The sequence below is a fragment of the Xiphias gladius genome, chromosome 15 (genome assembly GCF_016859285.1).
Source record: "Xiphias gladius isolate SHS-SW01 ecotype Sanya breed wild chromosome 15, ASM1685928v1, whole genome shotgun sequence".
NCBI classification, from domain to species: domain Eukaryota; kingdom Metazoa; phylum Chordata; class Actinopteri; order Istiophoriformes; family Xiphiidae; genus Xiphias; species Xiphias gladius.
The window spans coordinates 30442063-30459735 of record NC_053414.1 but is presented as its reverse complement, the minus strand read 5'-3'; the positions used below and the strand labels follow the sequence as shown (position 1 = coordinate 30459735).

Here is a 17673-nt window from a genome sequence, read left to right as displayed (position 1 = left end):
TGCACTTATTTCTGAAGATCTTTTAAATTCTTTACTTAAAATTCAGGGGTGCCAATAATTTGAACCAGGACTGTATCTAGCCTTGCAGATAGTCTCAGATTTATGTGCACAGTTTTTGAGATCTCAGCCTTTGAATCTTCTGCTGCCACCCTGATACAATGGAGGGGAGAGGAATTTATTTTGTGGTAATCAAAGCAGTAAAAACAATATATTTTATAGACTCAACAGCAAAGTGTCTTTCCTAAACATTGTCGCAGGTTACTCAATAATAGTGTTGGGTAATTTATTTCCAAAATGTAATTATTTTTTACTAGTGATTGAGAAAGTAATTTTGAGTTGGTAGTTTTCTCCGGGTGCTCTGGTTTGGTCCAAAGCCAAGCAAGTTAGGTTAACTAGTGACTCTAAGTTGCCCTTAGGTGTGAATGTGAGCATAACTGGTTTGGTGTGATTATGTATCAGCCCTGTGATCGACTGGCGACCTGTCCAGGGTGTACCCTGCCTCTTGCGCAGTGTCTGCTGAATTAGCTCTACCCTGCCAGTTAAAACCTTTTAAACTCATGCTGGGGATTCTGTGGCTCAGCTTGCACCACAATGAGCAAATTTGCATCTCTTCATGCCCACGTTCACTTTTCCATCTACTTTGTTTGCAGTCATGCTGCATCTAAAATCCACTTTGCTTTCTGTCAGAGCACACCTTTAGATTACTTTCTGTTACTCAGCCAGCTCAATCAAAGTTGCTTTCCAACAACTCTCAAGCTGCCACAACCACCACTGACCAATAATGTCCAGCTATCTTCATACAATCAGGATGGCCATTATTAGCTGACACTTCTCAAGATTACTCTGCTGGATTGCTTACGCCGAAGGTGTTTATCCACTGCAGCTCCCTCTACCGCCCTAAAGTCCCCTTTATGCTAGAAGCTTTTGGATTGTCATTTTAACTTAGATTTAATGTTCATGCATATGTTTATTAGCAAGAATTAGTTCTCCAGCAGAATCATTGTTACTGCTTGGATTCTTGGAGAGCTCTTTCAAAAAGTAGGGCATTTGTTTTCCAAATATACTGTATCTCTATAACAATTTGGTCTAAATAGACAATTCCTTGACCTAAGCACCCCTGACTGAATTTATATCAACTCTTCCATCCAACTCCAGGTGTAAACAAACCAGCCCCCCAGTATGTTGATGTAACAAAGCATTACTAAAATTAATAACAGTAATGTAATCGGTGAATCACAAATTGCAATCTTCCGAACACTCTGAAGACAATATACTTTTTGTCAATTTTGTGAACTTCTGCTTTCTCACAGAAAAAAACTCTACATCCAAAATGCTAGTTGAATTTTAGTAAGATGTTAGTTAATAGTTAGAAGACAGTGGAAGATGATTTTGAGATACTAAAAAACCAACCTCCATCTCTCTGGACAAACAGATGCACTGTACCCTAGAATCTCTGTATGTAGAGATACTCCACTTTCACTATCTATCCTTATAATTGTAGCTGCGTAAATGTGTTTGTTCAGCGCCAACAGGGGCCTTCCACAAGGACAGCCAGTTATGTCAGTTGGTAAAAAAACACAGTAGTATTAGTATTTTATAGTTATTTGAAGAGCAAATGGAGACATGAGTAATGACAGGGAGGAGCTGCCGGTGTCACACAGGGAACTCTCCATGGGCCATGATACTGTATGCAGCACATAACAGAATGTTGCAAAGCTCTTTGTGTATGCTCGTACGTGTGTGTGTGTGTGTGTGTGTGTGTGTGTGTGTGTGTGTGTGTGTGTGTGTGTGTGTGTGTTTGCGAGTGTGCCAGCCGGCTGACACCTATGTAGTGTAAAAAACAGCAGTGTGAGATGTTAACCAGCCGTTGATAATGGTCTCTCTCGAGAAGCCCCAGTCTCTGATTCTCTTCATCTCCATCTCCATCTCCCCTACCTTCTCTCCCCCTCTCTCTCCCCCAGCAGCCAGTAATCACCCTAGAGGGAAGTGTAGCATGCACGTTCTCCCGGGAAGGCCTCAATACAGTCACTGTGCAGGTGTCTGCAGGGAATGCTATTCTGCAGGACAGAAAAACCATTGCTGTCCATGGTAAGCTGACACTATGAGTCCATCTCCCTTGGAATTCTGTAGCTCTGTAAACACACTGACAAGAGGTGTCACCACAGTCTACCTAATAATATACGGATAGATGTTTTTCTAATCATAATTAAAGGATGATTCCACTTAATTACAACTTGGTCTTATATTTGTTGATGATGCTACCTTTACTATAAGTAACATAATATTATAATCACCAAGGGGTACCACTTTCTAATAAGTTATCCTTTATAAAGGGTCGTTCTTGTGTTAAAAGGATGTTCTTTTTAATGGCTTATACATAATCTATAAAGTAGTGTGCCCTGTCCCAGGGTTTATAAGTTGGTACTTACCAACTTCATCGCTGAGATCTAGTAACATGGCAAGAAACATTAGGAGTCAGATGATCACACAGGTTTTAAACAATCCACCACATTAACTAAACTCATTTGGGAGAGAAAATAAGGGCCGTGAGTAACAATTTTACTCCAACTGTCCAATGTGAAAATCCATCAAAGTCTATGGACCAACTTTGTGGTTTAACTTTAACCTGCTGTACTTACACTAGTATTAATGCTATTAAGATTCACGTTATCACTTTTAGAGCTCTGCATGTTGAATCACCTGCCTACTTGGAGAGCCACTGCATCCCTACATCTCCAGCAGGTCTCTAAAGTCCTCTGATCAGGGCATTTGGGTTGTTCTCGCTCCAGCCTCAAAACTAAATCAGACTGTGCTTTTGAAATTGTGAAATATAAACTATGGAACTCACTCCCTTTGGGCTTCTCATGTGGACACTATGCATTTTGATTTTTTATTACCATAGAACTGCACCAGTCAAATCCACTGGATCAGTATTGGTTCTGATATTGACCTTATTAAGCAGATCAATTAATAGCCAGATGTGTATGATTCAAATTAAATACAATTTCTTTATCAATGTCTTTATAAAATTCAGTGTTTCTACTCTCATTAACTCCGTCACAGTGGACCACCAAATCAGTTTTTAGTGCTACGGTAATCACCGGTTTGTACACTACATTGTCAAATGTTGCTGTATTCCCGGATCTTAACATTTACTTTGGTAAGATCTGAAATGATTGCAAAAATAATGCAAAAGTTGTAATAAACTGGACTTATCCTCTAAAGAAGATGGTAATAGAGGAGATAAATTTTGGTCCGCATGAGCTGAATCTAAAGGCTGAACTCTGCATTTAATGACAGACGAAAACTAAAAGCATCTCACGCGCATTTTCCTCCCTGCAGAATATTTCCGATCTCATCTGCTTGCCTTTTCATCAAACCTTGATGACCACAACCCTGATGTTGCAGAATGGAGGCTGGATGTGAGCCGAGTCATCAAGAACTCTCTGATCCAGGTAACGCTCTATCAGGCCTTTTCATGGAAACCATTGCTTTACTCTGGTAAATACTGCCACCGCTTGACTGGACCTCTGACAGTGTATAAGTGCAACATAACTGCCCTGAGGCTTCAAGACATGAATCTGACTTTTATGATGATAAATGACAGGGCAAGAGGGAGAAGAGGGGGAAAAATATAGTTCAAGAGCATGCTGATTGCAGTAGCTTGCACGCACACTGTGAGTTCAGGGCCATACAGTAACGAGGTTGTGATGTTAAGTGTGCAGAAGAATAAATGTCAGTATGTGCCCAATGTGTGTTCAGCACTCACCAGAAGGGACGCTTGGAGTTGAGTGCCTGTCAAGTGTTGTGACCTGTCAAGAGTGAGACATAATTCAAACCAATACAATAGATGTCAGGTACAGATTTTGCCTCATTAACTTTGTATTTTTTTACAACATTCTCAGAAAGTCAGTACTTTTCTGATTCCTGATAAGAAGCAATCTGAGCTTTGCATCATGTCTTCACACTTCTTGATCCTGCCAAATCCAAATTGATGCCAAAAATACACCCAGCTCTTCAGTCTTCAGCGAACATGTCTGTTTTGTTATTTGTTACTGACATAATTTTTTCATGACAACGCCAGCCTGGAAGACAGAACATGAGGAAAAAAAAAAAACTTTCAGATGAAAATATGACAGGATAGCTTAAAACATTCATATTCACAACATTCACTGCAGTAAAGCCATGTAAGAGCTGGAACAAGAACCAGGGAATCTTCCAGGAATCAGTGAAAATATTCAGTAAATTACACTCTCTCTATTTGTTGTACATTCCTAGCAGGCAGAGTAGAACACGAACATGCTGTATATACATCAAAACTCTGCTAGATGATGTTTTACATAAAGTTCTTGAATAGTGCTGCCTATGGTTTTGAATTTTGTGATACCCTGGTGCATGGACAGATGATGAGATGATGGGGCAATGGACATAGACACATATTTAGTATAATGTACATGAAATATCATGAAATAGGTTCCCGTGCTTCCCATAATATTGGTAGCATAACACAAATATGAATGCTATGTAGTAGCAGTATGTAGCAGTAAATGGCTGTATTAATTTATTGATTGACCAGTTGCAGTGTCTTTTTGGGAGACTTGTAAATAAAGTCATGAATTAATTTTTCTTTCGTTTTTTTTCTCCTTTTTTTTTTTGTTTTAAAAGAAAAACATGAAGAGGAGGCTCAACACTTCTCAGGCTGCATTCAGTCTCAACAACCAAGCCCAATGAAATAGGGCAGCCTGTATGATGCTACTGCCTGCAAAGCGTAATTTTTTTGAGTGCATGGTAATGACTGAAGGCAACTTAAATGAGAATATTAATATATTGATCCACTCAGTTTCATCTGGATTTTGGTTAATAATCGGTAAGAAGATGTTGTTACGATATTTAGTTGTATAAATCAAACTGAAACCATAAATGTGTGTGGCAAAAGTAAAAAAATATTTTTGTCATTTAAAGGAATTGTTTGGAATTTTGGGAAATATGTCTCCTGTAGTTCGTGCTGGTTGCCTGCCAACTGCTCCCAGCTAAGCTCGAATGGTTAATGTTTTTTTTTAAAAAGCAGCCGAACAAGAACTCTGCCTAATAAAATAAAATAAAATACAATTTTATCATTTAATCAGAAACTCTGGTCAGAGAAAAGGTGAAAGGACTCTGAATCTGAACAAGCATTCAATGTCAGCTTTCGGTAATTGACATTTCAGGGTTTGTACCCAGCCTAACCTTAACCAGGGGAAACCTTCTTTCAAACTCTTTTAACATTCCTTTCCTTCTTGTTACCCTCCAGGCTACAGGCGTGAGAGAAGATCAGCTTCTGGTCACAGTCCTCCCAGGTTTACCGACCGCAGCTGAGTTTTTCCTCCTACCTGACAAATTGTTAACTGAGGGGAAACCAGAGAAGAGCTCTGCTCATTTAGATCAGGTGAAACGACTGCTGCTTTTTCTGCTAACGTGTGTGCAAGAGTCTTTCCTTTTCCCAGCCCTGGACAGTATTTGTGTAGGTGAATGGATTTCACCTTGTTATCCTCACTCTAAATTCGATCTATTTCCAGTTTCTTTCTAGTTTCCTTTTGTCTTCTTTGTGAGTCATTGGGGATCCTTATTTCTAGCACCAGTCAATCCAGTAATTGCACCCTGAAAAACAATCCCAAATTTAAGTTCCTCCTTCCTCCAGCAGATGTCAGTATTGATTTGCTGAAGCATGTCCAGTTTTCTCCATGGGACTAATTCAAGAACACGCCTGAGGAATTTGTGCAATAGACTCATCAATAAGCCTGACAAGTATTAACAAGTTATCAGGGGGAAGGATTTTAAACTCCCTCAAGTCACATCCTGTGGGGTGTTGAGGTTGTGTGGGGGGGCTGTAGTCGTCGAAAGAGCCTAAAAAGCCAGACAAAGAAATTGTCATGGGGATTCGGGTCACTGAATTCAGTTCAGTTCACTGAATCACCGGCATATCAAGATTTAGCGAATTAGCTCTGAGCCTCACGTAATAGATAATCACTGATAATAATGTTGGATCTGCTCTCTGTGGGAGGAATTCCACGGGAATGTTTAGAGAGGGAAACTGGGAAGGAAATCAATTTGATTTTCCTTTTCCCTCCCCGCTCACACCTGGTTGATCGCCTGGACAAATCGTCTCCCCTACAAGCCAGTGATAAATCTTCATTCAAGGTTGATATCTTAAAAGTGTAGAGCGTGCTCTACTTAATAGAATGTACAGTAGATTTACTGACCCTGGTATACATTGGGAAAAAGTAATTAGTCATAGCATGGTCTAAATTTAAACTGTTAAGAAATATAAAGGAGGGAATGAAGGACTACAGATATTACTCATATCACAATTAATTTGGCAAATGAGGCAGATAAGATAAATGAAGCCTCTGCAGTGCAAAAAATGGGATCTGCAGAAAGAAAATTGAGGATTTTGTTTAGTTTTATGTCTTCTCTATGTAGCTCCATATACTGTATGCTTGTTTCATATGTGCAGATTAAATTGAGAATAACAGTTTTGTGATACCGGGGTAGCACTTAAAAAGAGGCACATTTCATTTTTAGATTGTGTATAAGGATTCAAGCCTCGGGATAGAGATTTATAATTGCATGAATGAAAGAATCGATGTGGGGAAATAGATTGAGAGTGAATGAGATTGGACTTTGGCTTTCTATAGTTCACCTTCGGGACAGGGTAATCTGCCTGATTTATATCAAAGTTTGATCTTCTCAGTGCAGAAGGTTACTTGCCAGTCTAGAAAGCAGAGATCAAGTTAGTCTGCATTGTATGCATAATGCATCAAAGTGGAAAGGTCCCACAGACAAAGACTCTTACATAAACAGGAAAGCTCAGATGGGGTTGTTGGTTGAGGCAGTGAGGTTTTTTGGGGTCATGGTTGTTTACAGATATTGCACTTCAATATAGCAGCCCTGCAATAAATACTATATTTATGAGATTCAATCTTTGGCGTGCGTTAGAGTGGTGTCAGTTCAATTCTGTGGTCATTTTTATGCTTCAATCTACTTACTGTATAATATCCTTAAGTCAGTGTTGATGAAGGTTTACTGCACATGTGTCAATTTTGTCTCTTGGTCTTTTTTACCTCTTTTTAAGAGCTTAAAGCTTCACTAATCAATTTGTTTACATTGAATCAAATAACTATGTGTAGGCTAATGTAAAAAGTGTCACTTGTAGTGACAAACCTACAGATGATTTCACCCATCTCTGCATTTCCCGCCAGAAAAAGCCATCTAGTGCTTTTTAACTCACTGTTTTGGTTTTCTGGCATGCAAATACAGCTCTCATCAATGCCTTTTAGACTACAAAAACCTGCTGTGTGAGATCTGCCCAGCACCAAACGGCAGGCAAACAAAGTTAGCAACTAGCTGGTGAACAAACTAGAGCATTTAGCAGCTAAAGAGCTCAGTTGGTGGAGACCTTAACAGAGCTAAATGGAGAGTGAATATTGGACTTGTATTCATCCGGTGGTCAGACATGACTCCAAATAAATGGTAATGTTGCTCTGTGTCTTCTGGATGTGTAAACAGGCAATTGTTTCCAAACACATTTGCCATATTATCTTTAGAAGGTGAAAATATGTCAAAGTTGTGATTTTAGCCTGTTCTGTTGCCCCCAAGGATAGTCACAAAAATAATTTTGTTTAAAAAAATGTGCTTTTTTTTCATCTCTCCGATCTTGGTCATCATCTCTTGACCCCTCAGATTTATCTTCCAATTCATTGGAGGGGTCCCGGCTCCCAGATTGGGTTGTAACTTCTACTTATCTTTTTTCTTTTCTTTTTTTTTTTTTATGATTTACTTATATTTTTGGTCCGCCCTCTGTCCTTTGGCAGTCATTCACAAACTGACTAGGCAGATATGTACACCAGAACACCTTCAGACATGCTGTCAAGGGCAAATGATATTTGGACTCAATTATTTTTTCAGTCTGACATTACAAAATTGGATGAATGCGTGCAAAGATTGATCAGGACAACAGACAAATTTGCTCGAAAATGTCAGTTTATAAATGACAAGTCAAAAGCCAAGTCAAGGATAGATGAGACTATCTGAGAGGTTTAGTCATCTTGGTAATGACCTTCTCAGTAGTTACATTTTTTTTTACAAAATGAAACTACAGTATTTTTTTCAAATTGCTGCTCCATCTGTGTCCCAACAGCTCTCTGAGGTCTTGCTCAGTGCCTTGAATCAAAACCTTGTCCAGTTCACATTGCGGCCAGGGGTCCAAGTCACTGTGTATGCAGCACACCTATCAGCAGGTAAACAAATGCAGCTGCGTGTGTATGATTGGTTCTGCCAAGAAGGGCCTTTGTACTTCCTGTAGTGAGTGGGAAAGAAAATGAAGTATGTAGACTATCAGGAGATCTAGTTACAGTGCACAGTCAGGTATATTTTTACTATTTTTGCTCCCCCCATCAACTAATAACCCCAACCCTGTGTGTGATTGGCTCCCACCATGTAGCGACACAGAGACATTCAGAGAGTGAGCATCGTTACAAGTATGTGTGCCTCTTCCTATTGGGGATGCTGCTACTGTCCTAAAGGGGCTTATATGATAAAGAGTAAGAGAAGTCCATACTACTGTATATTAAAATGATTCATCTATGATTTACATAGGAGTAAACTATCCTGTTCACTGCTCATTGCATGATTCACCTGGGTGGAAATACAGGTTGTGTTATTTGTTCTGTTGCTTAGGCTCTGTGGCTCTTGTCTTCCTGTCTCTGCAGCGCCCCTAGTGGACACCAGTGAGAACCACAGTGGCTCTGCCATGCTAATGCTGCTATCAGTAGTGGTTGTGGGTTTAGCTGTATTTGTCATCTACAAATTCAAGAGGTAAAGTGTTCATGAAATGTCATGTCTATATAGTCATCACACTGTACGTGATAGGGAAGTGGTGAAAGGTGTTGAAGCATCCTGACAGTTCAGTAAACAAAAGCTGCCTGCAAGGCTATGGAGGAGGTTGATAGCTGCCTGTCAAACGTGTACACCGCCATATCCAGTGCTCCTCAGTGGAGGATTGGCTTTTCCCTCACACACCTGTGGGGCTCGTGGGGAAAGTCTTTACCCAAGTCATTCTTTGCAAAAGAAATGTCAGCCACCTTTCAGCCACTATCAATATTAAGTCTGAAATGTTAAATTATGTCTCCTCGCCACAGTGCAGTTTCAAGGGAAAAGGGTACAAAGGGTCATGAAGATTTACTGACAAGCAAAGACAGACTAAAACTTCAGATATATAGACTATATCACTTTTTAGTATTTACGTAAATGCTGATTTACATGCAAATGTGCTCAATCGTATCCTCAGAAGACACAAAGAATTTGAGTAAACAAGTAATGTTGTTTGGTTGCAGATGGTTAAACTGAGAATAATGCTGTCCCCCTGACTGTATTCTTGCTGTCTTTGTTTTAGTTAGGCCGTTGTCTTTATCCCTTTGCCTCACTGTAAATCTTTTCTCAAGGAAGATCCCAGGCCTCAACGTCTATGCGCAGATGCAGAATGAAAAAGAACAAGAAATGATGAGTCCAGCTAATCCAATAGAGGCCACGCCCAACTCACAGCGGGACTTGGTGCATTCTTTGGAAATTCTGGACACAGAATTTAACTCACAGCCCATCGGTAAATATCCACTCTGGTTTGACTCTTATCTGTGGCTGGCATTTTATTTTTTTATTTTTCCATCGTTTTTTTTCATACCAGTGCTTTCAAGTGTTGTTTCATAAGACTCATCCTGTGCTTTTTGTTCTGTTTCGCAGAAGGGAAATGGTCTGGTCAGGGGCTGAACAAGTGCTAAACAAAAATGAGTATGATGAAAAGAATGATTGCTTCAAAGTAGCACAATTAACACATTCTTCTTCTTGGTTTTGTTGCTCTTTAATCACCTGACAATATGGATGAGTGACAAACGAAAAGGAACTAATCCAATATAAAATGTCTTAGAAAGCTGATGTTCCACCAAAACCCCTCAGACCAACTTCAGTACCCCTTAGCATAGATTCTACTAAGTCTCTCGAAGTCTCTAGAGCACAATACTACAAATAGATCGTCAGTTGGGTTGAGATATGGTGACTGTAAAGGCCACATCATATGTATCCTTTCATTTTCATATATATCAAACTATTCAGTAAGACCTTGTGTTGTGTGTATATATATATATGTAAAGTCTGAGACCATTCTCCCATGGTCTCAGACTTTTCGACCCCACCAGTTTATCTCTACACTCATTTATTTAGTCACCTGTCTGAATATATTTATACTAATATACTTTATACTAATACTGCTACTAAAACCTTTGCATGGCTGTTAGATAAACCACTTCTAAATTTGACTCATCTAGCAAAATACACCTTAAAGCTGCACTAATGAATAATTTTTACATTCACAAAGACTCGTTTTACTATGTGTAATGTTAATGGAGCTACTTGTAGTGATAAACCTAAGGAGATTTGTTACCCTACTCTGCAGTTCCCCTCTGCTCTGTAACTCTTTTTAGCCTCTTTAGCTCATTGTTTTTGTTTTCTGGCCCACAGATTCTTCTCTATTCAACCTTGTTTCTTGCTACTGCAGGCATCTGTTTTTAGCAGACAGACAAATTTAGCGACTAGCTGTTGAACATAGTGGAGTTTTTAGCAGCTTAAGAGACAGATATTGTTCTCAGGGGCTGGTGAAGACCAAAACAAAACTAAAGGAGAGTGAACAAAAATATGAATGCTAACACTTTTCCATGTCTACTATATGTGTAAATAGGCAAAGATGATAATGGTTCCGATGTTGTGTTTTCAGCTTTCAAAATCACTTAATACAGCTTTAAAGTATTACCGATTTTAATGAGACTAGCTACAATTTCTAGATTTACTCTGCTTCTAGTACAAAATATCTTCTGATACCTATGTCTTTCTGTTTCCTGTTTTCCCTCAGGATGTATGAAACCTCATGTACATGTGAAATTCTCCACAGAGCTCCCCACATACATCGTCTGAACTCTACACTGAATCATGGATATTTTTTAACATTTGGGACACAATGGTTTTGAGCTTTATACCTGTGCATGTTGGACCCTGCTGACACATACTGTGCTCTGTTCAAACCAGAAGAAACTGTGTACAGGTTTTTAATTTTATTTTAACATTATGTCTGATACATTAAACATTTCAAAAACTTCATTTATTTATACAAGTCAGATACGTAATCAAGAGGGAACGCCAGCATGAACTAGCGAAGGGAAAAATGTAATAAGCAACAATGTTTTGATTTTGCTTATATATCTGAGATTGGTTTGCTGTTCTATGAAGCTAACAGCAGTAGTGTATTATTTATTCATATGAATATACTTTTATGAAGTATGTTATTGAAGTGAATTACACCTTTATTTTGTAAAACATGAATGTCTGTGTTAGAAATTTGTGTATTTTAATAACAAATGTCATACTAAACATAAATGCAGTTATAAAATATGAATAGGGCACTTCAAAGCTTTTGGTCAATTGTCTCTTGGAAAGCTGATTTATGGCACAATACACATTTTGTACTGAAATATTTCTTTTTTTCTGATTTTAATTTAGTAACAAAAATACAGGGTTTGGTTTTCTGGATTGATTTTAAACCCTTTGCTGTTAATCTTATGCTTCTGGTACTATTATGATACATACCAGTTTGTAAAATGTTTTGTGCTTCAGAATAAAGGTACACTTCATGGAAGAGGTGCTAAACTGCACCTTGCAACTACAAGTGATCCCCAAATACCACCAGACATTACACCTTGTAGGAATAGAAGAAGAATTCCAAAGTTATAGTCAGCCACACAACGATCACAACCATCTTTGCCTTGATAAATTAAAGTACAATTTATCAAGGCAAAGATTTAAGGTGGCAGTTGGAATGAGATACAACTACTTTGTGAGAGAATCCAAAGACCATGGCAGTAAGAAGAGACAGAGAGAGAGGTTAAGAGAGATGGAAGAGTGCTTTTTGGGGACATGACGCATTAAGAGTGTTGTATCGGACAGGATAAGAAGAGGTTGACTTCTTGAATACATAATATGGCCAGTCAAGCTCAACGCTGGCTAAGGTTGGTGACATATTTAGGCTAATGTCCTGACCCACTCTCTAGTAGCAGCCATCTTCATCCCAGCTCATTATATCATGCTGTAGGAGCAGGAGAACTAGAGCGCAGACGATACCAGGCTATACGGATTGTTAGCTTGCTCAGGGGACTGTCAAGCCCTGCGGTATTTTGCGTGTGAAATCTGACAGATGTAAATGCCTGATTGATGGCTTTCAGATCTTCTGAGGCAACCTTTCTGGATTTGTATTTTTTCTCTTTTTACTTTGAGGAGATGTGGAAATACAGAGGGAGTGTGGTATTGACAGTTTTGGATGATATTATCTACAATTGTTCAGTCAAGGTTGTGCAGAAATTGCCCTAATATATACACCTACGCACAGAGTAGAGAATGTAACTCTGGACCATACAGAAGAGCGATGATTAGACACTTAAATGCAACACACACCAGCTGCTTTGTGTAGCATTGCTTCATTTGACTGTAACGGTGAAGACCCACTGCACATTGTGTCAGGCAAGGAGGAGTTCATCCCAATTCATTTTCAATAGGACACAAGCGAATCACTTCTCAAACAACTGTGAGATATCAGCAGAGCTTTCCCCAACAACGACAGAACAGGAAGGGTTCAAAGGTTGAAAGTTTTCAACTTTATCCAAATGCAGATAAAATTTCTCCATAGCTCTGTAGTAATTTCCCAAAAAACAGTTTTGTCTCTGGCTGCTGTTGTAAAATGTCTATAGACAACATTATTATTCAAACTCTGCTTCTTAACATATACACGTTGGAAGATATAGGAGGGTCAAGAAGGTTTTTTTTTTTCTTTTCCCAGTAGCAAGCTATTTGCTATATTAGCGAGTGTTGGCAGTGATAGTTGAGCACACAGTTGCACACAGTTTTTTTTTCTTACCACACCTGTACAGACAGACGAAGCAGCCAAGTACAGAAGGTGGAGTTTGCCAATTCGAGGAGCTTTCGAGGATGCACATGACAGCTAGGAAAAAGGATGGTGGCGTATCCTGACTGTGTATTCACGTTCAGAGATACAACGTGTTTCTGACATTGTTTTTATAATTCAAGTCCTGCTAGCTTATTACAGTTTGATTGTAGAGAATTGGGAAGCCATTGACCATGATGATCAGCTTTTTCTACCTTTTTTAAAGCACTTTGAACAACTATATGCTTTGGTTTCACAAAGGAATTAGAACAAGCATGATTGTTTGTTGCCATGTTGTTGTTCCCGCACATCAGAAATTGTATAAAGGTACTCCTTTCTTAACTGCCCCAGGATGAATTGCTGGGTGCCTCTTGAGTTTTGCGTAGCAGTGGGCAGCCAGCGTCAAGATGTCAAGAGTTCACCAGTGTGTGGAATTACATAGAACACAATTGGTGCTTGCGTTTTGACACACATTTTACATGACATGCTGGTGTGTGTTGCCCTCAAGAGTGATATTTACTAGGACGTGCATGATGATCTGTTGCAGCGATTAATAATTTTTAGACGAGCTGTAATAAATCTGTTTAAAAGGAAGCATTTATATTTCAAAGCTGAATGCTAAGATGATTTAGCTAACAATTCAGCTTCCATCTTCACATCCAATGTAACTGCGTGTATCCATCTGAGGTTGCAGGACATAATTTGCACTCATGTATGAGGTGATTTATTTTATTCAATTGCGTTGTATATAAGGGTGATTTAACATGCTGGTGGTTGGATTTTTGTTAATCAGCAACTTAGGTGAAATGTCTTAGAAATGTAGCAATACAATAATGATTGGATTCTCCACCCTTGAGGAAATTTAAGTCTTTCTTTTCAAGTTTTGCAAAGTAAGGATATAAAGTTGTATACTGGGAGGATTTAGTTCATGTTTCAGATTTAGAAAAAAAAATCCCTGGCTGGTTCAGATTTTAACAGTTTGAAGGACACCTCGAGTACAGTAACCTGTACAGACAGACCCATGGTACACAACAGCAGAGTGCTAATCCTAACCTTAGCCCCAGAGAACAGGAAATGAGTCTGGCCGGACAAGATCAGGATGTCAATTAAAACATCTTCTGCCTTTGAGTTTCACTGGGAGGAAGACAGGTTGAACAGACAGTAATGCAAAAAGAGGGATTTCTGCCTTCTTCCATTTAGAATCAGGTGTGATATGACAAGGGTTTGGGAAATAGTATCAAGTTGTAGACTAGCTTTGAGCTACATTCGCTTCCTCTCTCCCCCTCTCTCTATCCCCGCCTCCTTGCAGAACTAGCAAGATTATTATTTTTGTAGAGAAATATTAATAATAATTAAAAAAAAAAAGTTTTATTACTGTACAGCTTTTGTATGAGAACAGACGGTAAGGTGTTACAGTGTTTTTGTTTGACCTCAACTGTGCTGTGTGTAATTGTTTTATGCATTTACAATCATATTTATTAAATGGAAAAAAGTCTGTTAACTGTGTTCTCATTTTCTTACAATATTTGTAAAGAAATACTATGTATTTGGGGAAGTAATATTCAACCTATAAAGAAATCAAAACAAACATGTGTTGGTATTTTCTTCCACATGCGTATATATGCATTTACATGTATTTACACAGTGTTGATATATTGCTAAAATACTTTCAAACATTTAATTAACGATTACTTATAGTTGTCAATGTCATTGACTAAATGAAAAAGGAGCTAAAAAGTTTAAAAGATTATGTATCATCAACCTCCCAAACAGAATGAGAGAGAATTTAGGTATGTAAATGCATCACTACAATTTGTTTAGATTTGGAGCTCATGTGCCAATATGTATTTGCCAGTTTTTGTCAGGTATATTATACTTTCAAGTATTTTCTCCTGTACTGTCCTGAACTGAACCATTTGGTACAGCCTAACCCCTAGTTAAATACAGTAGCTCATTTGGTGAGCATTGCCAGTATGGTGTACACAATAAAAATCCTATACTGATCTATAGTTTGGGAGTATGATGGGTCCCCAAAAAGATTACAGTAACACTTGACAAAGAAACAAACACTGTACACTGACATTTTTGTAACCAAAGTTGGGTATATCTCTGGAAACCCAATCAAACACGTTCTAGGGTAACTGAGGGTATCACCTGAATGTGTATTTTGAGCAGTGGTTGGGCCCCCACTAATGTCCCTTCCCATATACCATGGTCAGTGTGTTGTACCTGCCTCTTATGAACAAGCAGTTGTCCAGGAATTACACTGCACCAGTAACTGATCTCACCACCGACAGATTGGCCTCCACGGCTGAAGTGAGCTAATTAATTGTGTAAAACATGAAAATAAAGTGACTGAACAGTTGAACTGAATGTGAAAACTTTAAACTGCATTGCTTTTACCTTATAGTTACTGCTTATTCAAGTTATATTTAAGAAGTCTTTTTTTTACAACAATTGTACTGTTTGTCATAAAGTAGCTAACTACAGTATTGTACTTAATGTATGTCAGTTAACTCTCTGGCCACCGTCCACAGTCACATCATACAGATCATTGGCTTTGATCGTTGTTAATTTGTCAAGTTTATGCAATTAGTTTGCTTTCTTCCGAGTATTGCTCTTGGAAGGTCTCGTTATTGATTTCAACCTGGTTTGTGTTGCAACTCATTGGTGGAGGAAGGAGGAAGTTGCGCTGTGCTTGGGCGCCTCTAACCGAGGCTGTCCAACTTCAGTCTACTAGTGTTTGCTAATTTTCCAAATATTGTCACATGGATATTCAAAAAGTTTGGGGAAGCAAAGTTGAACACTGGCAGCAAATCAGCCTCCACAGCTGCAGACACCAAGGCAGATCGTGGAGACAACAGTACCAGCAGCAAATTCATTATAAAGACTCCAGCCAAAGTTAGTCTAGCCGTCTTAAATTTAGCTCCTACTACTACCACCAGCTCACTCCCACCGCTTGATTCACCCCCAACCCTTGGCCCACAACCTCATGAAGTGCCTGTGAAGGTGTGTCTAAATAAATACCCAACCCGTCTATACAGTGGGGTAAGGCATTCATTTTGTAGCTCATGGTTTAAAAAAACAGAGAATGGCTAGACTATTCCTGCAAAACAATTAAATATTTTGCTACGCTTGGATAAGTTATTATCTATTATCAATTTTCAAAAGAAGAACAAAAGCAAATTTGGGACCACCACATTACGTTAGTATTGTTCACATTGTCAATTTTATGTCCTGTTATGCTCTTTTCTGTCAGTAGGTGTAGTAGGTAGGTAGTATTTAGCCATGATTCCTCTGGGGACTGGAGTTTGAGGGCATGGGTGCTGTTCTGACTCATAAACCAAACTGTTGCTGAAAAGGAACGACACACTATATTCACTTACTACTATTTGCATTCTCCAGCTGTGTTCCAGTGTAATCTGTTCATCGGGTCCATGCTCGGGACCCGTAACACAACACAATGTTTCATTGTAGTTGCCGATGTTATTTTATATATAACACATCTGTAAATCATGTAAATTAAAGTGTAGTTTCCACATATAGGCTGCTTAAGCAAGGATATTAGACATACCAAACACATATAAACATCAGAAGCAATCACAAGCAATACTATAGCATTGCCTATAATCACGTAAATGTTATGACTGATTTTGCAAAAAAACTGCAAACACTTCTTTGGCTTTTATTATTCAGCTACAGAAATGATAACATTTCACAAAGACATAGCTTTGCTATTATCACAGACGGACATGAAGTTATTTGTATTTGCATGTTGTGACTGTTTGATCCAGAAAAAAGCAGCTGTAGGTGTATATAAACTGGGAGATAATCAGTTGTTGGAGGAAGGCGATCACTTTTAGCTGTCCATACTAGTGCACCCCCACTAATTTCAGATGCACCGTAACTAATTTTGTTCTGTAACCAGGCCTGCCTTCACAGTCACCAGATCTCAATCCAACTGAACACAAATGGGAAATTTTGGAGTAACCTATAAAACAGCACTCTCTGCCACCAACATCAAAACACCAAATTAGTTAATAAACAGTGCATTCAGTGTGTATTCAGACCTCTTCGCTTTTTTCACATTTTTATATGTTGCAATTTTATGCTAAAATTGTTTAATACATTTTTTCCTTCATCAGTCTACACTCAATGCCCCATTATAAAAATAGAAAACAGAATTTTAGAATTTTTTACAAATTTATTAAGGAGAGAAAAAACTGAAATTACACATAAGTATTCAGACAGGGGTCGGCTGCGGCTCAGGAGGTACAGTAGGTCGTCCACTAACCAGAAGGTCGTCCACTAACTAGAAGGTCTGTGGTTCGATCCCCGGCTCCTCCAGTCCGCATGTCGAAGTGTCTGGGCAAGATACTGAACCTCAAATTGCCCCCGATGTATCATCGGTGTATGAATGTTTCTACACCTTGATTGAAGTCAACCTGTGGTAAATTCAACCTTAGTATGAGACCTGAGAATGGCTGGCCACCGACAGTCCCCATCCAACCTGACAGAGCTCGAGAGGATCTGCACAGAAGAATGGCAGAAATCCCTAAATCCAGGTGTGCAAAGATTGTCACATCAGACCCAAGGTCAAGGTTGTAATCGATGCCAAAGGTGATACGACTAAGTACTGAGTAAAGGGTCTGAATACT

General features: G+C 38.9%; 1 protein-coding gene across 1 annotated transcript in view; it reads left to right on the top strand.

Moving 5' to 3' along the window:
• Positions 1 to 11272, top strand: part of LOC120799633 (VPS10 domain-containing receptor SorCS1) — a 149774-nt gene extending 138502 nt beyond the window's left edge. Inside the window, exons 21-27 of the mRNA XM_040144854.1 lie at positions 1962 to 2088; positions 3343 to 3455; positions 5291 to 5425; positions 8177 to 8276; positions 8748 to 8853; positions 9480 to 9637; positions 10937 to 11272. Coding sequence (XP_040000788.1) covers positions 1962 to 2088; positions 3343 to 3455; positions 5291 to 5425; positions 8177 to 8276; positions 8748 to 8853; positions 9480 to 9637; positions 10937 to 10998 — 801 coding nt within the window. The 3' untranslated portion in view covers positions 10999 to 11272. The remainder of the gene's footprint in view (positions 1 to 1961; positions 2089 to 3342; positions 3456 to 5290; positions 5426 to 8176; positions 8277 to 8747; positions 8854 to 9479; positions 9638 to 10936) is intronic.
• Positions 11273 to 17673: the final 6401 nt, after the last annotated feature.